The sequence below is a fragment of the Meles meles genome, chromosome 10, assembly GCF_922984935.1.
Source record: "Meles meles chromosome 10, mMelMel3.1 paternal haplotype, whole genome shotgun sequence".
NCBI lineage: Eukaryota > Metazoa > Chordata > Mammalia > Carnivora > Mustelidae > Meles > Meles meles.
Genome location: NC_060075.1, coordinates 50,451,839 through 50,477,940, shown reverse-complemented (window position 1 = coordinate 50,477,940; position 26,102 = coordinate 50,451,839). Strand labels below are relative to the sequence as shown.

Sequence of the window (26,102 nt, the reverse complement as noted above, 5' to 3'; positions counted from 1 at the left end):
TATCTAAGAATCCTTTGCTAAATCCCTGGTCATGAAGATTTACCTCTGTGTTTTTTTCTAAGATTTTTGCAGTTTTTGCTCTTACATTTAGGTCTTTGATCCATTCCAAGTTAATTTCTTTTTTCTTTTTTTTTTTTTTTAAGATTTTTTTTATCCATTTTAGTGAGAGAGAGGGAGCACAAGCAGGGGGAGAGAGCAAAGCAGACTCCCTGCTGAGCAGGGAACCAGATGCGGGACTCTATCCTGGGATCTTGGGCTCATGACCTGAGCTGAAGGCAGATGGATGCTTAACCATCTGAGCCACCCAGTCACCCCATTTCAAATTAATTTCTGTAAATGGTATAAAGTAGGTAAACTTCTAGCTTTAATCTTTAGCTTGTGGCTATCCCCTGGTCCTGGAACCATTTGTTGAAAAGACTTTTTACCCCATTGCATTGTTTTGGCACCCTGTTGAAAATGAGTCGACCATAAAGGTATGGATTTACTTCCGGATTGTTAATTCTTTGCTGTTAATCTGTTTGTTTATCCTTCTGCCACTTGTACACTGTCTTAAGTACTATTGCTTTATAGTAAATTTTGAAATCAGGAAGTGGGAATATTTCTACTATGTTCCTCTTTTTCAGGGTTGTTTTGACTAATCTGGGTCCCTTGCAATTAAAGAGGAATTTTAGAATCAGCTTGTCAATTTGTACAGAGAAGTTGGCTGAGATTCTGATAAAGACTGCATTGAATCTATAGATCAGTTTGAGCAGAATTGTTGTCCTAACAATGTTGTCTTCCAGTCCATGAACACAGGATGTTTTTTCCATTTATTTAGATCTTCTCTGATATACATCTTCTCTAATTTCTTTCAGTGTCCTTTGGTAATTTTAAGAATATACACTTTGTATTTATTTCGTTAATTTAATCCTCGGTATTTTATCCTTTTGATGCTATTGTTCAGGTAGTATTTTGATGGGAAGTTGTGGTAGTAGTTCTGCAAAGCCCCCTTAACTAGGTGAAGGGCTAGAGAAAAAAAATGTCTTCCCAATCGTTGGCAGGAAAGAAGAGCAGGGCATTTTCTGCTCTTCTTCAAGGGGCTGTGTTCTCACGTCTTTCATGATTCTGTGACATGGCACTGAGAGATGCATCAACCTCCAAAGAACCGATGGTTTCCCCTCTTTTCCATCCTAATCCAAACTGCGTGTAGTGGGCTGGGGGAGGGGAGTGAATCATTGTAGATAGCGTTTGGTTAATAGGAATGCAATCTGATTGGATGAATTCACACTACTATTTAAATTACTGGCCCCACCCTCCATTTCAAATTTATCTGCTTTTCTAGAAGAGGAAAAGGAGTAGCCCAGACACATTACTAGGTAGAAGAACCTTAATAGCATAGAAAAAGAAGGAGACCATTTGGAAAATGTGAAAAGTATTCTTGGGTGTGATCTGGGAGGGCAGGTTTGTTTTGGGGAGAGAGAATGTTACAAGTTAGGAAGTCTAGTATTCCCTGGATGTCTGCTCAAGTTTCAGCTTCTCTCCTGCATCTGCTTTTAGTAGCTTCTTCTCTTCAATTCTCTTTCTTCCGGTCATGTTCTCCGTGCTTCCTGCAGCCCCCCAGCTGTCCCTCGGGTGGCTGTCCTGAGTTTATATATGATGGGAAGTAGAGGTCAGGCCCACCACATGCATATCTATGTGTCCAGAGTAGCTAAGTCTAAGGTAGTACCTTTCCTAAATAACACCCAAATAGTTGTGAGGCTAAAATTCGATGTGTTGTTTCTTGTTCCTGAATTCTAAACCCCCAATTTGGCCAACATCATCTTCGCAACCATTAATGGAACCCATATGCTGTTGAGAATAGCAAGTTAGTGGTTTCATTGTTTTTCGTATGATGAATCAGTATTTTTTGACTGCTAATAAGCCGTAAGAAGCAATGTCTTATCCTCTTTAATTTTTCTCTTTTGTGATAAATGGCAGAAAACTTAAATGGCAATTTTATTTATGCATCCAACTTTTATTTATTTATTTATTTTAAAGATTTAATTAATTTATTTACTTGACAGAGAGATCACAAGTAGGCAGAGAGGCAGGCAGAGAGAGAGGAGGAAGTGGGCTCGCCGCTGAGCAGAGAGCCCGACACGGGGCTCGATCCCAGACCCTGAGATCATGATTGGAGCTGAAGGCAGAGGCTTTAACCCACTGAGCCACCCAGGTGCCCTGTATGCATCCATCTTTAACTGAACCTCAGATTTCTGCTTGTTTTTCCATTTTGGTATTTAAAAAATTTATTTATTTATTATTTTCTTTTTTCATTGTTTATGTACCTCACCCAGTGCTCCATGCAGTACGTGCCTTCCTTAATACCCACCAGTAGCCTCCATACCCAGCCTGGGGCCCAGTATGGGGCTTGAACTCATGACCCCGAGATCAAGACCTGAGCTGAGACCAAGAGTTGGATGCTTAACCGACTGAGCCACCAGGTGCCCCTCAGTTTGTCTTTCTTAAGTTCTAAGTTCAGACTGAGAAGAACTTGGCGGGCTTTACAGGGGGTTCTGCACAAACTGTCCCAAAATGGAAACTGGACCGCGGTGGAGCAGCTGTGCTCTGTCAGGGAGGATATGCTTGTTTTTCCTTTTCATTTTGGATGCGCTCTTTTGATTGTCCACATTGGGATCTACCTCAGGCTACCTTGAGTAAAGGGGTACATGGGAACCCAGGAGGCGTGGAGCCTTGAGCCGCTGGGCACTCAAGGCGCTGGCTCCAGGCAGCTCCGTGGAAGCCAGCACCATACTTCAGCTTTTCTGGTGGCCCGTTTCTCTAATATCTCATGATAACTTTTATCTTCCTCATGGCTTCTGTTTAAGTGCAAGCTGTGGTCCGCAGAACTCCAGCTGTGACGTCATTACTCCTCCCTTTCTCTTTCGTCATTTCCCAGCTTCAGGACCCAGGGAACTGCCAAATCTTCCAGTGCTTCCTGGGCCAAATATGGGAGGGAGCGGGTGCCCAGCCCTTCTTTCAGTGCCAGGCTGTGCCTCAGGTGCCTCACTAACCTGTGGACTGGCCTCACTGGAGTCCGATGCTTATCACTGATGCCGTCACCTGTGTCGAGGAATTCCCCCTCCCCTGCAATGATACCTGGAGAGCTGCCTCTCCAGCAGGACCTTGGCTGACAGCTTCCTCCTCAAGGAGCTTTGGGGGGCCACAGCCCCCCTCCCAGACCTGCCCAATGCGGCATGAAGGACTTAGGTGGTACTGAGAACAAGTATGAGAAAAATTGGTATGGAGTTAAACTTTGACTCTAGAACCACCTCAAGGAGGCATATCTTTATGAGATGAAAGTAAGAAGTCTATAAGTTTTCATTTATATAGAAAAGTTGCTGAACATCGTAGGAGGAAGTAAAACACAGTGAAATTAATGTAGTTGTTTGTTTTCTTGGAAATGGGAGTATAAAGGTAACTGAGCACATAAAGTTTTACTTTTTAAAAAAGTGACATAACTTTTTCAGACTTTGAAAGTAACAAATGCATTGTAAACTTTTGGAAAAACACAGAAAAAAGTGATTAGAATTCCAGCCATTCAGAAATGACCACTGTTGGGACTCCTGGGTGGCTCAGTCATTAAGCATCTTGCCTTCGGCTCAGGTCATGGTCCGGGGATCCTGGGACAGAGAGCCCACTTCTGCCTCTCCCACTCCCCCTGCTTTGTTCCCTCTCCAGCTGTCTCTCTCTCTCTCTGTCTGTCAAATAAATAAATTAAAAAAAAAAAAAAGAAAGAAATTACCACTGTTAACTTGTCCTGTGTAGGCTCCAGTTCTCAAGTAAAGAAATAGAAACATACTGGGACACCTGGGTGGCTCAGTCGGTTAAGCATTGCCTTCAGCTGGGGTTGTGATCCCAGGGTCCTGGTATGGAGTTCCGCATAGGGCTCCCTGCTCAGCAGGGAGTCTGCTTCTCCCTCTGCCTGCTGCTTCCCCTGCCTATGTGCACTCTGGAGCTCTCTGACAAACAAATAAAATCTTAATAACAACAAAGATGCATACTTAGAAAAATCACTTGACAGTACTTCTTGAACAGACCCTATCATTTAATAATCTTCTATAACGTAATTTGTAATGGTACAAGCTGGTCTGTTACTCAGCTCTACCATCATTCACTTTTTCTAATTTACTGATGGACATTTAGGTTTCCATTTTATTTGATCTATTTTTTTTTTAACAACACTGCATTGGAAACCTTCTTTCATACAAAAGTTTTTTGCACATGTCTGATTAATTTTTTTAGGTTGAGTTCCCAGATGTGGAATAATTGAGTCAAAGAACATGAGCAATTTAAAAATTCTTTTGAAACATATGGCCAAATTGTCTTTCTGGAATATCGAAATAGCTCTCGTTCCTACCAGCAGCAATCAGTCCTATTTCTTATGATCTTTGCCAATGTGGATGTTATCATCAAAAAACCATTCTAATTTAATAGACACAAATATGGTATCTTATTTTTTATTTGCATTTCTGTTTATAGCAAGGTTAAACATTTTAAATAGATCATTGACCTTTTTTCCAAAACTTTTTAATTGTGCTAAGAATATATAAAATTTACCGGCTCGCCCATTTTACATAGTTCACTAGTAATATGTGTATTCACGTTGTTGTGTAACATCTCCAGATCGGTTTCATCTGGCCAAACTGAAACTCTGCACCCATTTACAAAAGCTCTCTATTTCCCCCGGCAACCACCATTCTACCTTCTGTTTCTATGAATTTGGATAGTTTAGAAACCTTAGGTAAGTAAGTAGAATCATAAAGTATCCAGTTTTTGTGTATGTGACTGATCATTTCATTTAGTGTCCTCAGGGTTCATCCATATTGTAGAATGTGTGAGAATTTTCTTCCTTTTAAAAGCTGACTGAGGGGTGCCTGGGTGGCTCAGTGGGTTAAGCCTCTGCCTTTGGCTCAGGTCATGATCTCAGGGTCCTGGGATTGAGTCCCGCACTGGGCTCTCTGCTCAGCAGGAAGCCTGCTTCCCCTCCCCCCGCTCCCCAGTCTGCCTCTCTGCCTGCTTGTGACCTCTCTCTGTCAAATAAATAAATAAAATCTTTTTTTAAAAAAAAAAAAGCTGACTGATACTCCATTGTGTGTACATACCAGGTCTTGCTAATTTATTTGTCAGTGGACACTTGGGTTGCTCACCCTTCTTGGCTTTCGAAACAATGCTTCTATGGACACAGGTGTACAAATATCTCCTTGAGATCCTGCTTTCAATGCTTTTGATGTAAACCCAGAAGTAGAATTGTGGACTATAGAGTAGTTCTCTTTTTAATTTTTAAAAAATTTACTTACTTAAGTCATCTCTACCCCTAATGTGGGATTCACACTCAATGACCCCAAGATCAAGAGTCTCATGCCCCTCCAACTGAGCCAGTCAGGCACCCCATTTTTAATTTTTTAAGGAACCTCCATACTGTTTTCTTTTTTCTTTTTTTTTTTTTTTTTCCATACTGTTTTCTAAGGAGCGACATGATTTTACATTCCCATGGGCACAAAGGTTCCAGTTTCCCCATATCCTCACCAGCACTTGTTTTCTGTTTCTTTGATAGTAGCCTTCCTAACTGGACGTGAGATAATAACTCATTGTGGTTTTGATTTGCATTTCCCTAGTGATTAGTGATACTGTCTTTTCATGTGCTTTTTGGTTATTTGTATATCATCTTTGGAAAAATGTCTATTCAGATCCTTTGTCCAGTTTTTAATCAGCTTGTTTTTTTTTTCATTGTTGAGTTTGACCTTTATTATTTTTGTTTTGCGAATTGATTATTGATAACTGCTTATTTTTCTTTCTTTTCTTTTAAAGATTTTATTTATTTATTTGACAGGGAGAGATACAGCAAGAGAGGGAACACAAGCAGGGGGAGTGGGAGAGGGAGAAGCAGGCTTCCCGCCCAGCAGGGAGCCTGATGTGGGGCTCCATCCCAGGGCTCTGGCATCATGACCTGAATGGAAGGTAAAGGCTTAACAACTGAGCCACCCAGGCGCCCCTAACTTCGCTTATTTTTCTACAAAAATATTCTTTGGTATGGATTTATAAGAGCTTTTCATAAATTAAATATTAATCCTTTGTCGTGTATTATAAATAGTACTATATATTTGTCTTTATATCCCTTTGAAACATACAACAGGTTTAAATTTTCATATGGTCATGTCTATCTCTGTTTTCTCAAGTTTTTTTCAATTTTTTGTGTATATGAGGGTGGGGAGGTGTTTACTAACCATCATACTAGGGGTTCCAGAGGCCTTGCTGGGGCTTTCAGCGCCCTAGGGCATTTCCCAGGCCAGCACAATGGCCACAGCATCAATCCCCTGCCATGGTGAGCCTTTCCCCAGCTGGGCAGTGAGCTGACAAGGCACAGGTATAGACAGAACCCTGCCCCGTCCGTCCGTCCTCCCTGCACACTGCAGGGGGCGTGTGGGTAGGAAGAGAGTCTCCACTGGAAGGATGGGCAATAAGGTTTTTGGAACCGCAGATCCAACACGTTCCTGGATACTCCTAAAAGCAGCCATCCTTCCGTCTCCTCTCACCTTCTTGGATACCTTTGAACCTGACCCAGATTCTTCAGGCAGCTCCTCTTGTGGTCCTTCTCCAGTACTCACTGGGATTCCTACCTCACACCCTTTCAGTACCAGGGCTTTTGTCTAACTTCCTTATAAAAGCCTTCTCTTGAGGCAGAATTCCTAACAGGAAAGGAAGTGGGGCTGGAGCTCCTGGGTGGCTCCGTGGGTTGAGCCTCTGCCTTCAGCTCAGGTCATGATCCCAGGGCTCCTTGCTCAGTAGGGAGTCTGCTTCTCCTTCTCCCTCTGCCCCTGCTCCTGCTTGTGCTCTCTTTCTCACTCAATCTCTCTCTCAAATAAACAAATAAAATCTTAAAAAAAAAAAAAAAAAAGAAAGGAAATGGGGACGGATGCCTTTCCTAAAACACAGTTGACCCAGAACAGAGTCTCTTCCACATTACAGTGGTAGCGTATTGTTGTGAAGGCCCTAAGACGAAGGTGAAAATGCGTCCGAAGAAGCCAGGTATCCAGTTGAGATGGCGACATGTGGCGACATCTAACGGAAGGGTGTTATCTTTTACTTACTTGCTCCTCCGCATACGGCTTGCCAGCCGGTCTCCAGGCTCTAGCCCCAGCTCCTGGAATCCGGCCATATCGCCAGAAGGGAGAAGAGGTTAAGTGTATTTTGTTTGAGGGTTGATTACTTCTTCTCACATAGTAGAACAAGCAAACAAACAAACAAAAACCAAGAAAGCTATAGCAGTGTTTTCCTGATGAAACCTGTCCCCTTACTATCACAAAGCTCTGCCCACTGTGAGGTCAGTTAAAAATTTCCTGCACGTTCTTCTGGGAGCACATGGCATCTCTCTTCGCTTTTGTGTGGGAAATATAGAGAAACATCTGTTCGGTTTATGAAGTTGTGCATTGTTACGGTGAATCGATAACTCTATAGATCTTCGATAAAACCAGTTTTGTTCCGTTTAGGATGTCCTTGTGGTTTTGATATAAATTCCAATCTAGTTCATGATTAACAAGTCACCTTAATCAGCCTTTGACACAGGATGGTAGGGAAATCCAAAACTATGCTGCTGAAAGCTCACCCCCCACCCTCATTTTCACTTTAGAGAATGATGTAAACTGCACTTGTGTTCCTTATTCGCCACTGGGAGAGGTACATAATCCCTTCTCTTTCCACCCACATGTATGGTCCACAGACTCAGGCAGTACTTTGCTTGTCGGAATGGAGATCGCCTTCAGGTAGACAGACCAAGTTTAACACTGTGAAAATTTTTTCCTATTGATCTAAGAGCTTTATTAAGGTAGAGACTTGAAAACACAACACTTGATTGTTCCCTAGGTAGGGTCTGCAAACGACTGCTGCCTGTTTTTGTAGATAAAGTTTTGCTGGAACACAGCCGTCTGCGTTAGATCACTGAGCATCTGTGTGCTTTCTCACTATAAATTGCAGACTTGGAGAGTTGTAACAGAGACAGTTTGGCCTGCAAAACCTCAAATATATACTATCTGACCTGTTAGAGAAAAAAATTTGCCAAGCCCCGCTCTATAGAATTCTATCTTTGTTTCATAGTCATTTTCTATTTTATAGAAGAAATATTCCAAGAGGGAAAATGAAGGCAGTTTCTTCCTGATGTTTCTGGTTTGGGCACATCATATTCTCAAGGCGGTGATAGAGTTGTGAAGATACATTGAGTCTGTCGGATGAGTCTCCTTGGCCACCATGTTTCCCAGCACGGGACAACCCCCATATCTGCCATTACTGTGTACACAGTTCTAAGCTGAACAACATTCCTGTGGTTTGCAGTGGTGGTGAAATTTAATATATTTTTTTAAGATTTTATTTATTTATTTATGGGGGGGCATGAGTTGGGGGGAGGAGCAGAGGGAGGGGGATAAGCAGACTCTGCACTGAGTGTGGAACCTGATTCAGGGCTCGATTCCATGACCCTGAGATCATGACCTGAACTAAAATCAAAAGTTGGACGACCAACCAACTGAGCCACCCAGGCACCCTGAGATTTAATAATTCTTTCTAGGAAGGTAAGTAGGAAGAGTAATGGGTCTCAGTAGGTGACTATCCAGGTTTGCTGTGGTTCCCCACTGGTGGCGGGGAGATAATGTGCTCTCTCCAAAGAAAGCCTTGTTGATGGCCACCTAGAGGCAGGGTTCCATAGTTGTTGGGAAGAAGATCTTCCAGGGAGGCAAGAGTTCCCTATGTACAGTATAATGACAGACACATGGGCTAGTTTGGGGAATTTGGAAATCTAAACAAATCTAATATAACAACCCACCAAGACGGTATTGTTTTTTCAGAGGGCAGTTTCTGGTGAGCAGCTTTGGTTTGTGTAATTATCCACAACTGACCTTTTATCTCAAATCATACTATGTGCGATCATTTAATTTCGTTCTCTCATTAGTAAATGCCATGGCAATGTGTCGCACCAAATGACATTTTGTGTTATAAAGGTAGCATCTCTTTGTAATTCGAATCTGCTATTTATTTTACATGAAATAAAAATCTTCCTTAATTTATGTTAGAATCACTATTTCTAATTGAATTATGGTGTTTCATTTTCTTTAAACAGTTGTTACTTCAAAAAGTATAAAATGAATTTGTGTTAACTAGAAAAATTCGAACAATATGGAAGTCTGTAGAGTAGACAATGAAAGTCCTCCCCCTTCTACCTCTCTCCCTGTGATTTCAGATAGTAAAGGTCGACTCTGTGGTTCTCTGTGATGTTTTGGAACTGGTTTAAACTTTCTGTTTCCTACTTCCATGCTACTTGGGCTGTAACATCTCAGGGTGGCCAGCACCCTACTGGGATTGCAGCGTCCTTCCGCCTGTGTGGGAAAAGCTCAAGCTCTTTAAGGAAGATTAAGACGCAAAGTTTGACCCATTGTTTCATATGACACAGTCATGGACGCAGCCTCAGGCAATGGAAAGAATAGCCTTGGGAAGTAGACTGGCTTGAGTTGATGAACTTGGACTGGAGTTCTCTCATGAGCTGTGTGATCTTGGGCAACTTGGTCTGTCTCTTTTCTTACCCGTAAACTGAGGAGGCTCACATCTCCCTCACAGGATGGTTTCAAAGTTTAATTACACGAGAAAATGCAGAAATGCTCTGTTGGAGAAATTGAATCACTTGGGGAGACAGAATATATAAATATTGTGGTGCAAGCAAGGTTGATGATGGCAGGGGACCTGTGATGGGACTGGGAGCAGGAGCAGGAGAGGGGAAATGATTTCTGAGCAGAATCATGGAAGAGCAGTGGGAGTTTGCAGGGGGATCTGGAAGGGGTAAAGGCAGCGGCTCAGGTGTGTGAAGCAGAACAGCATGTGTAGGAAACATGACCAGCCCTGAGATGGACACAGCCCTCCGTCTGAGGTTTATGCACTACAGGAATTCCTTCAAGAACCCATCTCTTGGGGCGCCTGGGTGGCTCAGTGGGTTAAGCCGCTGCCTTCGGCTCAGGTCATGATCTCAGGGTCCTGGGATCGAGTCCCGCATCGGGCTCTCTGCTCGGCGGCGAGCCTGATTCCCTCTCTCTCTGCCTGCCTCTCTGTCTACTTGTGATCTCTCTCTGTCAAATAAATAAATAAAATCTTAAAAAAAAAAAAATTAAAAAAAAAAAAAAGAAGAACCCATCTCTTGAGGGGCGCCTGGGTGGCTCAGTGAGTTAAAGCCTCTGCCTTCAGCTCAGGTCATGATCTCAGGGTCCTGGGATTGAGTCCCGCATCGGGCTCTCTGCTCAGCAGGGAGCCTCCTTCCTCCTCTCTCTCTGCCTGCCTCTCTGCCTAGTTGTGATTTCTCTCTGTCAAATAAATAAAATATTTAAAAAAAAAAAAAAAAAAGAACCCATCTCTCGAGCTGCTCTTCTTTCCAGCCTTTGCACACGCCAGTCCCTCTGCTGAGAACGTGTTTCTCTCTTTGCATTCCTGGCTAAATCGTCCCCTCCTTTGGGCCTCAGCTCAAGTGCCACTTGCTCAGTGAAGCCTTCCCAGCACCCCCACCCCATTTTGTCCCTCCATTTTTGCAGCAGCCGACCTTTCCCTTCCCGTCCCGTCCCTTCCACATTATAGTTCCGAAGTCATCTCACAGGCTCTGGGTGTAGGCCATGATCCGCTGCGCGGCCGTTCCTAGCCCAGCACACGGCACCTGCTAGGAGCACCGTATTTGTTGAGTGCTGCATGAATGCATGAATTCCCACCCCCTCCACAGTTACGGTGCCAGCCTAGCTCTCCTGTTGCATCCCCGCAGACCCGTTCTGCATGAGCTTGCTGTGGCTGCCCAAGGAAGTTACCATAAACTTGGTGGCTTAAAACAAGAGAAATGGATTCTTTCACAGATCTGGAGGTCAGATGTCTGAAATCAAGGTGTTGGCAGTACTGTGCTCCCTCTGGAGGCTCTACAGGAACGTTCTTCCTTGCCTCTGGTGACTCCAGGTGTCCTTGACTTGTGTCTGCAGCTCAGCAACCCTGCTTCCGTCTTCATGAGGCCTTTTCCTCTGTGTGTGGATTTTCTCCTTTTCTGTCTCTCATAAGAACATTTGTCATCACATTCCAGGCCCACACCCATAGCTTAGGGTGATCACATCTGAGATTTTTATTTATGTCTCCAAAGATCCTTTTTCCAAATAGGTTCTGGAGGTTAGGATGCAGACATATCTTTCTGGCAGCAAAAATTCAACCCAGTCCCCCCCTCCACCATCCCTTTCCCTCAGTAGAACTGACCTACCCACTGCCTCATGACTCTCCATTATGCTTTTCTCCATCCATTGTGCATGCGATTGCCCCCTCTGTTCCCTTGGAACTCCCTCTTCCTTCCACCAACACCGACATTCCTGCGTTCTCTGTGGGTCTTCCCATGCCCTCCAGGTGACAAGAACGATCTTTCCCTTGGAAATCATGCAGCCTGTCCCCACAGTTCACTCTCTCCCTGCAGGAGGTCCTTTCCTCTGTCTGCTGTGGGACATCTTAGCAGTACCATCGTGCGGGTCTGGAAGCTGAAGCTCAAGTTCTTGCTTCCTCACATTCCCTACAGTGTAAAGGACGTTAGTAGACTCAAGAAGTATTTGTGAATGGTAAAAAGTGTCCTGAAAATGGAGTCAGACTTATATTCTCAAAATAAAGACAGACAGTGACCATACAGTCACAGCTGCCTTTCAGTTTGTGAGAATCCATACGCATGGATATAGTCAGGGGATTTTGATTTTCTTGGGCATGGACCAGGTATCCACTCCAACGAGCTCATGTAATTAGTGGTGTTTAAAATACAGTGGACAACCCCAGGGACGGTCAAGGACTGGGATCGAACTTCAGGTTGGTGGTACTGACTGCAATCAAGGTGCTGACCTGCACCCCTCTTGGGGCCACATCATTTCTTGTCTGAACTCTGGAGTGGTTTAAGTTTCACAGGAATGACCTGTTTCTTAAAGTTCTGGTTGCTGGTAAAGCCATCAGTGCTGTTCTCCATGGTGAATCTCTCTGGGCATCTCTGTTCTCTCTATCTCACCACCAACCAGCCCCTCATGGCCACTCGGCCCCCCACCCTCCCACCCTCCTGTCCCGGTCCAGCCTCTGGCTCACCAGAGCTCCAACTCTAGCCAGACTTTGCCTGGCTTTCTGATCTGAGTGCCTGTCATTATTCAATTGCCTTGGATTTGCCACGTCTTGGGCTCCCACTCCCCAGGCAGCTTGAGGTTCACCTTGGTCTGGTCAGCAGTGGACAGGAGGGAAGAAGGAGCAGAGGTTCATCTTCCAGAGACTGTGGGTAGCCAGAGAGATTCGCTCTCAGAGGATTTGGGTGGGAGGCCGTGAGCAACACACCTGCTCCAGTATGGAACTTTCAAATTACTGAGTGTTGGTATCTTATTTTTCAGATTGATTGTGTCCTGTGCTGAAGATGTTTCCAGAACAACAGAAAGAGGTATGTCATCACAAATCCGAAAATAAATAGTCCATGCATTTTGACTCACTGTAGGTTAGTTCTTCATTCACTAACCATCAGTCTGTGGTGGGGAGTCAAGACACTTCAGGGCCTCCCAGAGGAGGGCTGATGAAAAAATAAAACACCTGCCTGCATCCCCCAGTGCCCCCGCTCCCCACATTCCCCAGCTGTGGTGTGTCCTCAGCCCTCATTCCTTGGTTCCAGTGACTGAGCTGGCTCTTAGCTCACTCCCACCCACTGCTTATAAAAGTATCTTGGTCCGTGACTCACATTTCTCCCAGGCTCTGACTCCCTCCCTCTGGCTTTCTTGGTTTTCTCCTCTGTTGCCTCATGTGTGAATCCCCCTACCTTTGGTAATAACCCAGGGGAACTGTCTGCCATTAGTTTCACTTTTACCTTGCTTATTGCCTCTTCGATCTGTTGGCTTGGTTCCACATAGTTCAGAGAACACTGTCCCTTCCTGAACCCAGCCCGATGGTTCTCCCAGGCCTCTCATCCCAGCTTCTGGAGCTTCACCTAACTGGGAGGAGGGCAGGACAATCACCACACCAACACTTTGCTGAGTAGCTCCCTCCCTTGAAAGTTTTGTTTGTTTGTTTGCTTGTTTTTAAGGGAGAGAGAGGTAGGGGAAGGGGCAGAGGGAGAGAGAGAATCTTAGGCAGGCTAAACGGGCTCCACGCCCACCTGACATGGGGCTCCATCTCACATCCTGAGATCATGACCTGAGCAGAAATCAAGAGTCTGACGCTTAACTGACTGAGTCACCCAAGTGCTCCTTGGAAGAACTCATTTGTCCTACCCTGCGTGCTACTGTGCCACACACATTGTCACTAGGTGAGACTAATGAAACTGAATAGTGGCAGAGGAACTTTTAGGGAGGAAACACACACACACACACACACACACACACACACACACGTACACAGCCACATGGTCCTTTGTTTGCCTTGCCCAGGTTTAAAGCACTGTACAACGCAAAAAATCCATTTCAGAGAATCCTTCCAGAAGCTTCTTTGCTAGATCCCACATCCTGTCTTTCAGCCCTGTCTCTGGGTTCAGATTCTCCTCATTGATCTAACCTACTTCTGCTGTTTAATTCTAGGTTGGGCTCTCCCATTATTTTTCTTTTTACTATTTTTTGGGGCTCCCCCATTTTCAAAGGCAGTGTTTTGGTTTTTTAACTTTGTGGGTGTAACATATATACGGTAAAATGCATCAGATGTCCTAATCTTGTGTGTATAGCTCAGCGGATTATCTTTTATGTGTACACCTGTGTAACCCCGCTTGGGTCGAGGTCATATGTTCCCAGCGCCCCAGAAGGCACTGTGCATCCTTTTCCGGTCAGTCCCCCTATCTTCCCTATAGAGCTAACCCCATGCAATACCAAGACTTTTCTCCTGTCTCTGTATTAAATAAAACTGGGATCAGACTGTTTCTTTCAGGAAATCCCTTCTCTGTGAAGTTGGCCCCACATAGGTCCCCACAAGACTTCTCTCACTTCTGACACTAATTACAGTTTCGGGGTTCCCCAAACCATCCTGTTTAACTAATTCACGAGAAGACTCACAGAACTCACGAAGACAGCTGTTATACTCACAGTTATGCTTTATTATAGGGAAAGGACACAAGTTAGAATGAGCCAAGGGAAGGGAGGCAGAGGATAGAGTTGGGGATGGGTCTGGGTCCAAATGTGGAGCCGCAGTTCGTCCTCTCCTTACAGAGTTGCTGGAGTCACGCTGCTGCCATTGTGTGTGATGATATGCACGGGGGAGCTCAGCAGGGCCTTTGGTGGCCAGTTCTTACTGGGGTTCAGTCACAAACTGACTGTGTGGCTGACTTTTAGTCTCCACTCCTCCTGGGGTCAGGCTATTATCGTTAATCTCTGGTTCCTCCAAAGGTTGAAGTAGGTACAGTGTGGTCCTAAACCCCCATCATATTTGCATTGTTGGACTGTCCAGCAGCCAAAGCCCAGGCTAGCAAAGGTACTTTTGTCAGGCAAGACATTCCAGGGACCTGGATATCACCTCCCAGGGGCCAAGGGCAGAGGCCAGACCTCCCTCTGGGTGAGATGAATTCTTCACTACACATCCAATCTACACAATGGCCTGGCCGCTGGGCAGGCTGTGCCAAGGGAGTGGGGGTGTGTGAGCACTGGCACATTCCAAAGGCACATTTTTTTTTTCCCCCCAAGACTTTATTTATTTATTTGAGAGTCAGAGAAACAGACTCCCCACTGAGCAGGGAGCACGCTGTGGGGCTCCATCCGAGGACTCTGAGATCATGAGTTCACTGAGCTGAAGGCAGACCCTTACCCGACTGAGCCACCCAGGCACCCCATCCAAAGGCACATTTTGAAAGTTGTTCTCTTGCAGGGAAAAAACTGCCAATGAAAGCAACAAAGACTTTTTTCCCCCAGTTAGAAGAAGGTTTACTTTAAATTTTTTTAATTTTTAATTTTTTACATTTTTTGCTCAGTTGGATTAATCGCTTCATTTTTATTACAAGCTCACTTTAATTAATAAAGACTATACAAATTCTAACCAACTACATAAAGTATTTTATTGATCTTGCAAAAGTCATTTAAAGGCTTTCTTTATTTATTTCTTTGGTGGGGGGAGCGGAGGGAGGGGCAGAGGGAAAGGAGAGAATCTTAAGCAGCCTCTGTGCTCAGTGTGGAGCCCGACCCGGGGCCTTATCTCAACAACCCTGACAACATGACCTGAGCCAAAATCAAGATTCGGATGCTAAACTGATTGGAGCCACCCAAGTGCCCCCAAAAGTCCTCAATTATAAATAATTATATAATAGTATTACAACATTAAGGAATTTTAAACTAGGAAGTCCTTCAACTGAAAAGGGAAACAATAGTAAGAAGAAAGAGATTAAATGTTTGGAAATTCATCCTCTGTCAGCAAGAGCTCAGCATAGTCAGGCTAGGTTCTGGATGTATTATTGTTGGTTTTTTGTTGTTGTTATTTTTTTTTTCATTTTTATTTATTTATTTGACAGAGAGAGGGACAGCAAGAGAGTGAACACAGGCAGAGGGAATAGGAGAGGGAGAAGGACGCTTCCCCCTGAGCAGGGAGCCCGAAGCAGGACTCTGTCCCAGGCCCCTGGGATCATGACCTGAGCTGGAGAAAGACACTTAACTGACTGAGCCACTCACGTGCCCCTGGTTGTATTGTAATATAGTGCTTTTTATCACATATCAGTCCATTGTCTGCCTGTGGCCAGAATGATCTCCTGGCATCTAACACGTTGCTCTTAGAACAAAGTCAAAACTCCTAAAAGTGGTTTCTAAGGCCCTGTGTGATAGGACTCTGCTTTCCCCAGACTCATCCTCTGCCTTCCCTGCTCCCCTGATGCACTTCTCACTTCTTATTCTGGACCTTGTTCTGCAGATTTGAATGCCCTGTGTACCTGGGGCCCCTGGGCTTTCACAGATGTTTCTCCCACTGCTTGGAATAATCTTTTTTCCCCCAGACTTCTTTCCCTGTTGACTGGCTAACTCCTCCTTATCCTCAGGCCTCTTCTTAGTAGTCAAGAAGAGGCCTTTCTAAAGTCTCAATTACAAAAGATATTTTTATCTCACCACCTCCCCTGTAGTCACTGCAGTTAGCAGTGGAGGAGGTTTTGGCTGAGACTTTAAATATCCTAGTGCCTGGTTATTGTTTGGTGGAAATAACTCCAGTCCCACCTGACTGCATATGGAAGGGCAGAATGCGACATCACCGATTGTCCTAACATCTAGGCCAAGGAGGCCGTGTGTGTAAACCCCTTTCTACTCGGTGCCCATAGCAGACTTTACTAATTAATCTTGACATTGGCACATGAATTGAGATCTATTTACCATCCTTGTTTAAAATTCAGACAGCCTAGGAGAGACACAGTTCCACCTAACTGGTAGTTCCAGCCTAGAAGTTCGGTTAAGTTTTTTTTTTTTTTTTAAAGATGTGGGGTGGGGGGTAACCAAATGGAGTCTCTCTTGTTAAAATAGCTTTATTATTGTAATAAATCTAGAGAGAGCAGAACAGGGAGCGAGAGTCTCCCTTGTTGGTTAAACACGTTCCATTTGCACATTGGTCTGGATTCCCAGGAGAGCAGTATCCGAGCTGATGGATCTTCCCCCATAAAAAGGCCTTGGCATTAGGCCATTGTAAAATTAAAATGAATTCAGATTCATTCATGCATGCAACTTTAATTTACAATTAAAATATTATGGTTACATATTTTAATAAGAATAATTAGATGGACCCAACTGAATCAACTCTTCTGTTTAATGAGACAGAACCCAGAATCCTAATGGAAAGGCAGGTGGCTGTGTCAGGATACACGTTTCAGGCTGTCTTTTGTGGAGTCAGGCATTTTTTATTCTCTTTATGTTCCAATGTCCAGAACAAGCAGTCTGGTTTTTGTTGTTGTTGTTTTTAAAGATTTTATTTATTTATTTGACAGACAGAGATCACAATTAGGCAGAGAAGCAGGCAGAAAGAGAGAGAGGAGGAAGCAGGCTCCCGGCAGAGCAGAGAGCCCGATGCGGGGCTCGATCCCAGGACTCTGGGATCATGACCTGAGCCGAAGGCAGAGGCTTTGACCCACTGAGCCACCCAGGCGCCCCAAGCAGTCTGGTTTTTCTGCATTGCTAAAGACCCTCGCTTTCTGCCACATTGAGCTCCTCTTCTGTGATGGGTAAATAAACAGTCACACTCTGGTCCCTCCAAGGCACTGGGTTTGTTCCTCTACCCCAGGCTCCCATGGTGTCAGTGGGATGGCCCTGCCTATGTGATAGGACCGGAGGGGTAGGCTGAAACCCCTTCTGTGTGTGTGGGTGCTGGGGGCGGGGTGTATCTCTCCCCTGCTGTCCTGGGTCATGATGGCCGAATTCTGCCTCCAGAAATCTAGGCCATTAGGATAAGGGTTTTTTCGAAGTGTGCATACTTGACACTGGACAGCAACGACCAGTTACTGACTCTTTAGGGGCAGTAAATCCCTCAGCTCTGTGGCAGCGGATATCCTGACTGGAGCAAACCCAGGTGCGCCCAGGGGAATTCCAGGCACCGTGAGGACCCTGCCACCAAGGGAGGAGACGGGACCCCGCAGGGACAGACATGAGGGAAACTTAACATTGACATGTTTGGGATATGCCTGTGCTGACTGATGGGAACCTCTTGGGCTTGCTCTAGGAAAGCCTGATTTTGTTATTGGAAACTGACTGGGCTGGAACCAATGAATATCATTAAAGACTATCCCATAAGCAAGCCTTCCCCCGGGTCCTCTGATATGGGGGACATTGAAGGGAAGTGACAAGACAGAGCACTCTCCTACTCACTATAATGAATTCCTTTTTGTTATTCCTTCCTCCTTCCTTCCTTGCCTGTGTGATGTGATATTGTAATACGGGAAACTAGATGTAGGATATATGGAGATTTTTCTGTGTATCTAAAGCTGTTCTAAAATGAACACATCTTAAACCACACTGAATTATATATGCTCACATACAGAGGTTTGTTTTTTGTTTTTGATTTGCTTTTTAATGATTTTATTTATTTATTTGACAGAAAGAGAGAGTGAGAGAGAGAACAGAAGTGGGGAGAGGGAAAGAGAGAGGGAGAAGCAGGCTTCCAGCAGAGCAGGGAGCCCAATGCGGGGCTTGATCCTAGGACCCTGGGATCATGACCTGAGCTGAAGGCAGAGGCTTAACTGACTGAGCCACCCAGGCACCCCTCATTTAGAGTTTTTTTAAAAGATTGTGCAGTAAATAAAGGTATAAAACAGTATTTATATTATGCTACCATTTGTGTTAGAAAGTATATATATAATATATAATAATATAATAATGTATATAATAATATAGCTATAATGTAACAATATGTAATGTGTAATATATAATATAATAATATACAACATATATAATAATATAGGCATAATATAAAAATATATATTATGTATGTATAATATAAAAAATATATAAAAGTCCTGGCTTAGGTGGGCAAAAAACTGGAAGTCCAGTAGGTAGGGGGCTTTGTTTTCATGGTGTACTCATCTGCTTTTGAAATTAGATATATATATCTCTCTTTCTTTAATTGCATAGATGTTTTATTTTTCTAATAATGAAAAAATCATATTTTTTAAGCTTGGTAAGAGTTGGGCTACTGTTACATTAATGGTGTCAATAAATGAACAAATGGTTAGCATTTCAGATCAGATCTATGTTTCGGACTTGCTTTCACTTTCGAGTGCCGCATTTGTTCCCTTTCATAAAGGGAACAGTCTACTTGGGAGGACCCCCCCCCCCCGCCCTTCTTCACTCCCTTCTTTCCTTTCACTTTCTCTAGTTTTAACTTTTCATTTATAAAATTTTAAACATAAAGCAGAGAGAATAGTATAAGGAACCCTTGTGTACCTAGGGATTCAACAGTTAGCACATTATTAATTTATGACCAAACTATCCCCCCACCACTATCCGTTTTCTCCTGCTATCAGACAGTGAATTCATTTTGAAACAAATTCTAGACATTGTGTATTTTTATCTGTAAATATTTCAGTATACGTGTCTAACTAATGGCCCTTCTTAGGAATAAGCCATATTATCACACCTTAAATAATTAGAGTTAATTCTTTCATACCATCAAATAGTCAGGGTTCAAGTTTTTCTGATTCTATTCGTGGGGGGGATACACACACACATACACACACACACACACACGTATATAGATTTATATTTATATTTATGTTTTATTGTTTCTAATCATGATCCAAATAGAGACCACACGTTGCACTTAGTTAATACATTGCTTAAAGTCTGTTATTCTGTTATTTTCCCCTTTTGCAACTTACTTGTTGAAACTGCATTTTTTGTTTATAGAGGTTTTCACAAACTGGAGTTTGCTGATTGTGTCCTTGTGATGTAGTTCAACACAGGTTGGCAGTTACTTCTTAGTGCACAAGATGACTCTCTCCACCACACTTTTCCTAAGGTGTTATGAGATACAAAGTTAACTCCTTAATTTGGGATGCTACTTGTGTAAAGACGCTTGCAACAGCATGAACTGTTATAAGTCACATAAAAGGCAGGTCTAAGTGACTCTCATCCACTGTTATTTCTCCTGCAGTAATGAAAAGCTTTCCTAAAAATCATCATTCAAAGCTGCCAGAGCATGGCATTTAAATACCCTCCACGCTGTAAAGTGCCAAGTTATATCCCTTGCAGTATGTCTTTTAGGTGCTTTGTCATAACTATTATTAGGAAACAGGAAGCTTACTTGATACATTCCTTCTGCCTTTCAAGCTTGTTATTTGCAAAGAATGTAGTGTGTAAAATGGGCTAAATTTTAAGATTGTTATGTGGGAGTCCTGAACAGAACCCTGGTGAATAAGACATGGGTTAAACGCTCCAGTTTAGAACAGTGCCTACAGAGTCGGCGTTCTTTCGTTGAGTGAATGAATGAACAAGTCCCTAGCTTAAAAATATAAGCATGTAAAATGTACTTCGGAATAGGGGAAAAAGAAATATCCCAAGAAAATGAACACAAAATGAAACAAGTCTTCATTTTTATGATAGAAAGTTCTCATCAAGGCTCTGAACAATTAACACTCAACACCTAGAGGTTCTGATTGCTTAGCCCTTGTACCCCCTACTCATCTTTCTGTAATCTGAGTAAATATTCTTTAAAAAAAAAGATTTTATTTATTTATTTGACGCAGAGAGAGAGATCACAAGTAGGCAGAGAGGCAGGCTGGGGAGAAGCAGGCTCCCCGCTGAGCAGAGAGCCCGATGCGGGGCTCGATCCCAGGACCCTGAGATCGTGACCCGAGCTGAAGACAGAGGTTTAACCCACTGAGCCACCCAGGCGCCCTGTAATCTGAGTAAATATTCTTATGAGGAGCACGTGGTTAGGTTTACGTTACTATAAAGCTGGCCTAGAGTGAAAAGTCGAGGAAAACACACAGCTGTCAAAGTGGCTAACATGCTAGAGCAGAACCGTCAGCAGCCCCTGTGCTGGGCACGGTGGTATCACACGATGGTGGCCAGCCGCGTTTCCCTGACGACTGATGATGTGGTGCCAGTTTTCACGGGGTTGCTTGCCATCTGTGTGTCCTCCTTGGTAAAATGGCTCTTTGGGTGTTCTGCCTCTTTTCTAATTGAATTCATTTTTTTAAAAAATGTTGAGTTTTGAGGGGAGCGTGGGTGGCTCAGTTGGTTAAGTATCTGCCTTCGGCTCAGGTCATGATCCTGGGGTCCCGGGGATAGAGCCCTGCCTGGGGCTCCTTGCTCAGTGGGGAGTCTGCTCTTTTTTAAAATGTTGAGGTTTTTTTTTTTTCAAGATTTTATTTATTTATTTGATAGAGAGAGATCACAAGTAGGCAGAGAGGCAGGCAGAGAGAGGAGGAAGCAGGCTCCCTGCCGAGCAGAAAGCCCAATGCGGGACTCGATCCCAGGACCCTGGGATCATGATCTGAGCCAAAGGCAGAGGCTTTAACCCACTGAGCCACCCAGGCGCCCCCAAAATGTTGAGTTCTGAGAGTTCTTTATAGGGTCTAGGTACAAGTCCTTTGAGGAGTGTGTGATTTGTAAGTATTTTCTTCCTGTCTGTCATTTGTCTTTTCAGCTTCTTTGCAGGGTCTTTTGCAGGGGCAACTTTTAGTTTTGGTGAGATCTCGTATATCATCATTTCCTTTTGTGGATTATCCTCTTGGCATCAAGTCCTAGAACTCTTTGTCTAGGCCCAGGCCCCAAACATTTTCTCTTATGTTTTTTCCTAACAGTTTTATGTGTGCATTTAAGTCTATGATCCATTTTGAATTAGTTTTTGTAGAAGGTACAAGTTTCAGGTTGAAGGTCATCTTGGGCCTGTATATGTCATTGCTGCAAAACCACTTGTTGCAAGGCCGTCTGTCCTTCCCTGAATTGGTTTTACACATTTGTCAGTAATCAGTTGGGCATTACTGTATGGGTCTGTTTTTTTTTTTTAAAGATTTTATTTATTTATTTATTTGACAGAGGGAGAGAGAGAGAACACGCACGTGCACAAGCAGGGGGAGGGGCAGGCAGAGGGAGAGGGAAGAGCAGACTAGCTGCCTGAACAGGAAGCCAGATGTGGGGCTCGATCCCAGGGCTCGATCCTGGGCAGGATCCAGCCAAAGGCAGATGCTTAACCGACTGAGCCACTCAGGCGCCCCAGGGCAGGGGGTCTATTTCTGGGTTTTCTGTTCTGTTCCATGGATCTGTGTACCTCTTCCAGTATCGTATGGTCTTGATTACTGTAGCTATCTAGTGAGCCTTGACATCAGGGAGAGGGATTCTTCTCACTCAGTTCTTTCCAAAGTTGTTTTGGCTATTCTAGGGTCCCTTTCCATGTAAATTTTAGAATAAGCTTATCTGTGTCTTCAGAACTCTAACTGGGATTTATATAGGAATTGCACTAAACCTACTGATCAAATTGGGGAGAATTGAACTCTTTATACTGTGTTGAGTCTTTCAATTCATGAACACGGTATAGACATATACTTACATAGATATAGACAAAGGGAGTATATGCTTTGATTTCTTTCAGCTGCATCTTGTAATTTTCAGCCTACAGTATCTGCACATCCTTTGTTTTTGAAACATCCTTGTAATCAATTGGTTGGTTAATTCTTAAACATTTCGTGAGGACTTACTACGCGCTAACACTGTGCTTGGGGCTAGAACTATAAGGATGGGATAGAAGGCCTTCGAGAAGTCCATGTTTTTTGAACTGGTATTTTAGCTAATAGCAAAGATGATAATTTTCCCCCTCCAAAATAATACAGTTTCAATGAAAATGGAAATTATCTGAAATTTGTCATTGCTTACATTAGACCACAGGGTTTGGAGCAAGGTGGGAATTTGAAACCTAGCTCAGCCTATTGGCCATTTGGCTTTGGGCCAGTTGCTTTAGCTTTAGAAGCCTTACTTTCCTTATCTGTATAATGGGATGATAATATTATTGACCCTTTAGGATTGTTGTAAAGATTAAAGAGAAACATGTGTAAAACACTTGTCACAGTGCCCTACACAATACAGCTATGTTTATGGTTAATTTTGTCTCATATCCAGGCTAGGGAAAAGAAAGAAGCCAAGGTCGAGGGATAAATGGACAAAGGTTGAAGCTGGGGTGGTGGTGTGTGTCAGGCGGGGGGTCGGGGGGGATAGGGTACACTGAAATCAAAGAGCGATGATTATGAGAGAACAGAGGAATTAGATTTTTCAAAGAGTCTAGCAGTCTCTTTCTTCAGAAGCCTTTCCCACATGGAGAACAGTAGGGATCTGTTAGTTTAAATTTTTAATTCTACTCTGCCTGGCTTCTTCCTTCATACTAGATATAGTCATTAGGCCCAAGAAGTCATTAAAGTGTTTAATAAGGTTATTAAATTGACTAACTGCTGCTGCTGAAGCAATTTTCATAGGAAATCCATATGATTCTAGGTGTGGAACTCGGAGCTGTCCTCTGTGGCTGACAGGCTGTCAACATTGCTTTGAAGGATGGTGGGCAGCTTCGTGAGGGATGTGTCTAATTAAGAGATTATAGGTGAACCTTGGCTTCCTGGGTGTGCTATTCATAGCTGGAAGCGCCGAGAAACTTCACTAATTCCTACTAATTGTGGGGTGGGGGAGGGGAGGCCCATCTGAATTATAGAATATTTTAAAATAAATGTACTTTTATTACTTTCAAGTACATATTTTAACTCCAACTAGGCAAACAAATTGTTGTCTGGTGCAGGTCTTAGGGGACCCAAGTTATTGAAGCTATCAGAATGATTTTCAATTATTTCTATGTAAATAGGTGCTTCTGGAGTTCTTCAGGGTGCTCGAAAACAGTGTGTTCCCATAGATCTTAAACATTGCTCATGGAGCCATATGCTGTTAATTGGCACACCCTTAGAGTAAGGGGTTTGTTAAATTAAGATAAACTTTAGACCAGCTGCTAAATAACTTATCGTTAATTCACGGAGTCCAAGAACCCAAGTGGATGAGGATTTTATATTTCAATTGAAGATTGATCTCATTTTTTTTTCCCTGAGGGCAGTTCATTCATTCCTGCAGGCTTTCATTTCTTCATTAAATGATATTAATGGGACCTACTGGCCATACCAGGCCGCTCCCGTCCCATGCTCCCCTGAAGGAGCTCAGCATCTGGTAGAGGAGGCCTGCAGCCCTCAGGCAGCCCAGCGAGCTGTGCTGAGTAGGGACAGTGCCGACGGTGGGCCCAGAGGCATTAGGGGTCTGGAGGAGGATCAGGTTAATCAGAGTGGGTGAATGAGAGGATTGCCAGAGACTGGGCTGCATTTTGAAAAAGGAATTGGAGTTAGCAGAAAATGAAGGCAAGAGGAAGGTGAGGTCAAAGGTGAGAAAATGTGAAGGGAATTAGGGACAGCAGTCCAGGCGGAGGAAACATGTTCAAAGGCACGGAGGTGCGAACTAGCATTTCAATGGAGGGGGACCTCTGGAGATGAGTAGAGTGAAAAACGTGAAAGACTGTTGTGCTCGCTAAGGAGTCTGAACTTGATCTTGAAGGTTATGGGACAGGCTTTGAAGGACTTTGAGCAGGAAAATGACATCACCAGATGTGTGCCTTGGGGCCATTCTTGTCTTAGTGTGGGGGATGAACTGGGGACAGGCCCAGAGATCCATCAGCAGCCCATGCATTAGTGTTGGATGAGTGGTCCTTGAACCAGAGCAGTAGCAGGAGGGATAGAGTTGTGGGGGTTTAAAGGAAGGTGAATCTTGAGAACTTGGTCAGTGTGGATTTGGGAGGTGAGGCAGAGAGAGAAGTCTGGGGTGACTGGGTTTCTGGCGGGTTTGCCGGAAAGGAGATGGAGAGCAAGATGGTGTGGATTCTGTGTTCCTGGGACCTGGAGGCAAGAGGCTGAGTAGGTACGTGGAGAGATGCCTGGACTGGGACTGGAATGAGATCCTCAGCTCATGCTGGGTGCTTGAAGCCATATGCTTGGGTGCCATCATCCCGGAGGTGCAACAGGGTGTGAAAAACAGGAGCCGGGGATGGCCCTCCGGGCCACAGCAATGTTTAAGAGAATGAGAAAGGAAAAGCTCACCACCCACAAAAGAATAGTGACATTTAGCTCTCCTACCAGGTGAAACATTTTCAAGACTGAAAAAAATATTTGCAGTCTTAGCACCGATGTTAACTGGGAGTGTGCATTTGAAATGCATTGCTGTTCATAGAAGACTGTCTTCTCCCCCAGCATAGTTTTAGAATATGTATTCCACAGACCCCTAACCTATGTAAAGATGAGACCTAATGAATAATAATAATAGTAGAGTCTGAGAATTCCAACCCACTGAAATGAAGAAAAGACTTTTACTGTAATTGGCCATTATGCTGTCCATTCCTTCTACAAATATTAGAAGGGGCTTGCTCTGAGCAAGTGCTATGAAATTTTTAGGTCAGTCTGTGTTTCACTGAGAAATGAACAGAGTTAAGAGTGTCTGCTGCTGGGTTCTTAATAGTTTGTACTTTAAAAAATACATACAGTTGGTTAGCTTAATTGCTTATTGCCAGTGTCTGTGGGAGGATCTCAATGCTTTGGGTTTATAAGCATTTTCCTTTCTTTGTGATAATACTTTATGTTCACGTAGCACTTAAACTTTTATTTATTTATTTATTTATTTATTTATTTTAGGGAGAGCATAAGCAAGGAGTGGGGGTGAAGGGTGTGGGTGGGGAGGAGAGGCAGGGGGAGAGAGAGAATCTTAAGCAGGTTAAGCAGGCTCCACGCCCAGCAAGGAGGTTGACACAGGGCTCAATCCCACAACCCTGAGATCATGACCTGAGTGAAAATCAAATCTGACGCTTAAGCGACAAGCCACCCAGGCACCTCTCCGTTCACATAGCACTAAATGAACAACTTCCCAGCATTTTCAGCAGTGTTTTATGATTTGATACTCCTAACAAACAGCTGAGAGAGGTTGGAACAGGCATTATTCCCATTTTCCAGATGTGGAAACAGAGGTTCAATGAATAAGTTCATAATTTAGAAAGTGGGTAAACGATCCTTAGTCTTGTGACTGTAAGTCAGCGCTCTTTCCGTGAACAGGGACATGTTACTCAAAGCTTCCAAGTTCACAGTTGGCCAGTTGCAACCAAACGGGGGGAAAAAAGCCCTGATTTTTTTTTTCAGAACTATTGTCATTGCCACCATTGTCAATGAATAGTGTGTCAAGTGGTCAGGGGGGTCTGTGACACTGTAGTAACTGTGGGTTTTGTAGTTTTAGTTCAGAATCTTTCTTTTTTTTTTTTATCATTATTTTGTGGCATGTTGACAAGTGGGTTTCCTTTTCTTTTCACTTTTGTCTCATCTGTGTAAAGCCCCACTGTTTCGGTAACAGGTACATGTCTTCTGCTGTTCATGTAGAACATTCAGCCGTTGGAAATACTTAATTTCCCTTTTGGTCTATTCAAGCACTCTTGCCTCTCCAGTGGAAAAATGGAGCCGCCCGCACCCTGTGAGGGCACATGGTTCCCTGTGACCTGATGACTGGGTGCCTCTGGCTGGGGGGGCGGGAAGGGGTAGCACAGGATAACCTTGGCCACTCTTACCAGCCTTCTGCCTTGCTCAGTGTGGGCTCCTCCGA

The 26,102-nt window shown here is 43.8% G+C and overlaps 1 protein-coding gene across 3 annotated transcripts in view; it reads left to right on the top strand.

The window, feature by feature from the left end:
- SNX10 (sorting nexin 10) overlaps positions 1-26,102 on the top strand; it is a 71,271-nt gene that overhangs the window by 28,471 nt on the left and 16,698 nt on the right. For all 3 annotated transcript variants that reach the window (XM_046021280.1, XM_046021278.1, XM_046021279.1), the window contains one exon: positions 12,420-12,466. In XM_046021280.1, coding sequence (XP_045877236.1) covers positions 12,443-12,466 — 24 coding nt within the window. In that variant the 5' untranslated portion in view covers positions 12,420-12,442. The remainder of the gene's footprint in view (positions 1-12,419; positions 12,467-26,102) is intronic.